At 40.1% G+C, this 4,252-nt stretch overlaps 2 protein-coding genes across 2 annotated transcripts; both read left to right on the top strand.

The window, feature by feature from the left end:
* The first annotated feature begins 243 nt into the window (after positions 1 to 243).
* LOC108846882 (uncharacterized) lies at positions 244 to 1,716 on the top strand. The gene is made up of 2 exons (XM_018620066.2): positions 244 to 419; positions 500 to 1,716. The coding sequence occupies exons 1-2, from the start codon at positions 372 to 374 to the stop codon at positions 1,583 to 1,585; spliced, it is 1,134 nt and encodes a 377-aa protein (XP_018475568.2). The 5' UTR covers positions 244 to 371; the 3' UTR covers positions 1,586 to 1,716.
* A 183-nt stretch (positions 1,717 to 1,899) lies between these two features.
* LOC108844600 (uncharacterized) lies at positions 1,900 to 3,610 on the top strand. The gene is made up of 3 exons (XM_056997800.1): positions 1,900 to 2,094; positions 2,173 to 2,906; positions 3,113 to 3,610. The coding sequence occupies exons 1-3, from the start codon at positions 2,035 to 2,037 to the stop codon at positions 3,465 to 3,467; spliced, it is 1,149 nt and encodes a 382-aa protein (XP_056853780.1). The 5' UTR covers positions 1,900 to 2,034; the 3' UTR covers positions 3,468 to 3,610.
* Positions 3,611 to 4,252: the final 642 nt, after the last annotated feature.

Below are 4,252 nucleotides of genomic sequence, written 5' to 3'. Positions count from 1 at the left end.
TCCCAGAGTTTCTAAAAAGTTAGGGTAATGTGTTAGTATAAAAAAAAAAGGTGGGTGAGAAGTTGAGATACATGTTCTTTTACCTTTCAAATATGCTTTACAAACTTTGGCTGAATAAATTTTGTTTGGTTTTCAATTCTAACATATGCTAATCATTAAATGAATGACGTTATCACAAGATTTTACTTTACCTTTGTCACAAGTGACAAGATTATGTAACTTGGGAAAGTAAAAAACAAAAGGAAAGTAGAGAACGTGGAAACAGAGGAAGGAAAGGAGAGAGACACATAAGTGAAAACCCTTCTTCTTTTTTTTTGTGGCCAATCAAACTGAGAAACCCTTTCGAGAGCGGCACAGTGCAGGCCAAAGCTATGTTTTCGTCTTTGCTTCTCAACCTCTCTATCCGCAAACAGGCTCTGGTAGTTCTCTGTCTCTAGTTTTTCTATTATCTCTCTGTTTTCTTCTTCTTCTGATGTCTACTTTGTACAAACTTCCACAGAGATACCAAACCTTTCGGATGTTCTCCTCCACCAACCCGTACTTAGTGTATGGTAAAACAATTTATGGAAATCTTGACGAGGATCTTCATTTAAGAAGCGACATCCACTATTTTGACCCGGTCAAGGAAGATGAAGTGATTGTACGAGACAAGGCACTTCCCTTGGAGTTTCGTGGAGAGTGTTTTGTGGTCGGAATGTCCCATGGTTGGGTCGTTTTCAAGGCCCGGTCTGATGGTAAGAAAGATAAAGTCGTATATATTAGCGACTACTACAGTCCTTGTGGCTCCAAATCAAACCCTAAAACCATTCCTTTACATCCCATGGGTCAGCCTAATATTCCTGCCCAACAGCTTGCCATCACTAACGCTGCCATGACTTGTTCACCTGACCAGAGCCATGATTTTGCAGTGGCCATCAACTGCTTAGGACCTGTGATCAACTTCTTTAGGCCTGGTGGCAAACACAAGGACTCTGGTTCCGTCCACTTCAAGACCTTTCTCCAACATTTTAATCAGTCAAAGGTTATGTATTCAAAGAGGGATGAAAAGTTCTACACCACTAGTGTTGGCGGCCAATTCTTGGTTTCCTATGATGCTTTCTTCGAGGAGGATATGACCGGCTCCGAGGTGCAAGAGTTGCGGTTCATCAACCAACCTGAGTTGACCCAGTCTGAGTGGGAGCTATTGGACTCATGTTCCAAGACTGTGCACCTTGTAGAGTCTCCCTCAGGGCAACGTTTCCTAATTAAATGGTACGCTCAGAACCACCAACCGGGCAAGAAGATGACCTTCTTGTGTCGCGGAACAAAGCGTTTCATGGTGTTCAGAGAGGAAGAAGAAACAAGGGTCATGTCTTACACAGAGGACATTGGTGATCTCTGCATATTCTTGGGGAATAATGAGCCTTTTTGTGTCAAGGCAAGCTCCTTTCCTGGCTTAAACCCTAATTCAATTTATTTCGCAGGAGATGGCTTTGGTGTTTACGATATCTCTACTAGAAAACCACGTTCCTTCCGTCCCAAGTTTCCTGCATCCTTCTCCACGGCATCACTTGCCTTTCACTGGATCCCTCCAATGTCTCTCTAGCTAGTAGTTACTCTGTCCTTCACTAGTTTATGCCAAGATTATTATGTCTCTAATTTGTGTTGAACTATGTTTGGTTTTCAACTGTACTAGTTACTATCTTTATTTTTTCTTTAAATAAAAATTATGAAATCTAAAATATGGATGTGGTTGAAATAGTTAATGTGGGGTATTCAAAATGATAATAATTGATAGGCGTGGGGAGAAAGAAAAAGAAAAAAATGTAAAGAATCTTTTGTACAAATTTGATCATAAGATTTTTCTTTTTTTTTTCTTTGTGACAAGATTATATAATAAGGGAAGGAAGAAAAAGAGGAAAATGGAGAAAAGAAAAGGGACATAATTGAAAACCCTTTTACTTGTGGCCAACCAAACAAGTACGTTGTGTCGTCTTAGATCCAGACTCAAGAAGAGACTAACTCAGAAACCCTTTTGAGAGCAGGTGCAAGCTAATGTCGTCGTCTCTGCTTCTCAGCCTCTCTTCCAAGCCCTCTCTCCGCAAACTTGCCCTGGTAAGTTTGCTTCTCGCCAATCTCTTTCTCTAGTTTTTGTACTTCTTCTTCTGATGTCTACTCTGCACGCTTCCACAGAGATGCCAAACCCTTCGAACGTTCTCCTCCTCCACCACCACCAACCCTTACTTGTTGTATCGTGTCACCTGTTGTGGTAAAGAAGGTGATGAAGAATCCCCAGGAGTAATGACACAGCTCCACATGTTTGACCCGGCCAAAGAAGAACATATCATCGTCGGTGATATGCCATTTCCCAAAGAGTTGGTTGGGTCTTCGCTGGTGGGAAGTTCCAATGGATGGGGATTTTTTCTATGGGGCAAACGTTCCATACTAATCAGTGACTTCTGCAACCCCTTGAGCTTTAAATCCAAACCCAAGTTCATCCCTCTGCTTCCTAGGCCTGATATAATTAGTTGTCAAGCTGACTTGGTAAGTGGCGTGGCAATGTCCTCTTCTCCTCAAGAGGAAGAAGACTACCTTGTGGCTGTCAAGTTTACGGGACGTCCGGTGAGTATATATAAGCCGAGTGACACTAAGGCGGTCCATCTCATTTTGCCTCATAATGTATTCGATCATTTTGAACCATCCAAGTTGATGTATTCCAAGAGAGATCAAAGGTTCTACATGCCAAGTTCTGGTGGCCACCACTTGTGGTCTTGGGATGGTCTTGAATCCACGAAGCCTGAGTTTCATGAGTTGCGCTTTCACAACCTTCCTCAGTTTTCTCATTCCGAGTTGCAGCTTTTGGATTCTTGTCATAAGACACAACTCTTTGTGGAGTCTCCCTCAGGACAACGGTTCCTAGTCAAATGGTAACGAGGTTCTCTTTGTCTATTTGCTATTTGCTATTATTACAAGCTTATTTTCATAATATATGATATTTGCTTAGAATTTAATTATAAATAAAAATATTATAATTCGCTATATAGTTTTTGATAAAGTTAAAAGATATGTAAAATGTCTTATATTTGAAATAACAAAAGTCTCGTAAAGTATCCATTTTGACTTGGTTTGGCAGGTATATCCAGAGTATCAAGGCATTAAGATTCGACTGTGGTGGCACAAAGCGGTTCATGGTGTTTAGAGAAGAGGAAGATATGAACATGTGTTACACAGAAGACATTGGTGATCTCTGCATGTTCCTCGGCGATAACGAGCCTTTTTGTGTCAATGCCAGCTTATTCCCGGGCTTAAACCCTAACTCCATCTATTTCGTCGGTGAAGGCTATGGTGAAGGTTATGGTGTTTACAATATCGCCACTAGAACCCCACGTTCCTTCAAACCCAAGCCTGCTACCTCTGATTCACCTAGCGGCCAAGGTTTTATGCTTCCTCTCTGGGCTCCTCACTGGCTTCCTCCGTTTCCTCTCTAAGTTGTTATGTTTTAGAAAAACTAAAAAGAAAATTTGCAGTAGACGTGTCTTCTTAATTACCATCTTGGTACTGTTAGCTCCCAACTTGTGTACTATCTGATCAGTAGTAAAATCCCTGGATCATCATCCATTGCGTTTTTCAATGGCTCTATATTATTTCTACTCCTGGATTAAAAAAAAAAAAAAAATAATATATATATATATATATATATATAGCTAGAAAGAGCTGTCCAAAGAGAGAAGACACATACTAGGAAGAGATGATCTCGAGAACAAGAACCACCTTTAAAAAGATGGTCCACCATAATGACAAGGATTAATCATTGGCTGAAGATATGGTCAATCAGCTTCTTTTTCTACATGATATATACGTATAGATAGGTCGAATATTCGAGTCTAAAGGAACAAACAAGTGGTGAGATGTTCAGCTTTTGGATATCTTCTTGTCCAAGTAAATGGCCATATGCTGATAGGAGAAGGATTGGTTTGGTTTGCTTTTTAGAACCTTTTCTGCTGCATGATGTGAAACCCTTCTCTTAACTTCCAGTTTTATATGCTTAGAAATCTTTGGCCTTTTGGGATTGGGTGTTTGATGCCTTTCTCGGTCTCTTTTGTTTCAAGACTTGGAGAAATCTCTTAGTAGTAAGATTAAACCGGAGAAGACAAGTTTTTACTGCACTTTCTTATTACTTCTAGAACCCACAGTTCTATTTGAAGTATCAACAATATATAAAATCTTTCTTAAAAGGAAAAAAAAAGAAAGAAAAGAAGACGAACCATATAGA

Source organism: Raphanus sativus, unplaced genomic scaffold, assembly GCF_000801105.2.
Source record: "Raphanus sativus cultivar WK10039 unplaced genomic scaffold, ASM80110v3 Scaffold0833, whole genome shotgun sequence".
Classification (NCBI taxonomy): domain Eukaryota; kingdom Viridiplantae; phylum Streptophyta; class Magnoliopsida; order Brassicales; family Brassicaceae; genus Raphanus; species Raphanus sativus.
This window is presented reverse-complemented; position numbering and strand designations above follow the sequence as displayed.

Excerpts from the sequence above, each read along its gene's own strand:
- LOC108844600 (XM_056997800.1), top strand. The coding sequence starts at position 2,035 with ATGTCGTCGTCTCTGCTTCTCAGCCTCTCTTCCAAGCCCTCTCTCCGC. Across the intron at positions 2,095-2,172 it reads CTCTCCGCAAACTTGCCCTG|AGATGCCAAACCCTTCGAAC; the intron begins GTAAGTTTGCTT and ends ACGCTTCCACAG. Across the intron at positions 2,907-3,112 it reads CAACGGTTCCTAGTCAAATG|GTATATCCAGAGTATCAAGG; the intron begins GTAACGAGGTTC and ends TTGGTTTGGCAG.
- LOC108846882 (XM_018620066.2), top strand. The coding sequence starts at position 372 with ATGTTTTCGTCTTTGCTTCTCAACCTCTCTATCCGCAAACAGGCTCTG. Across the intron at positions 420-499 it reads CTATCCGCAAACAGGCTCTG|AGATACCAAACCTTTCGGAT; the intron begins GTAGTTCTCTGT and ends AAACTTCCACAG.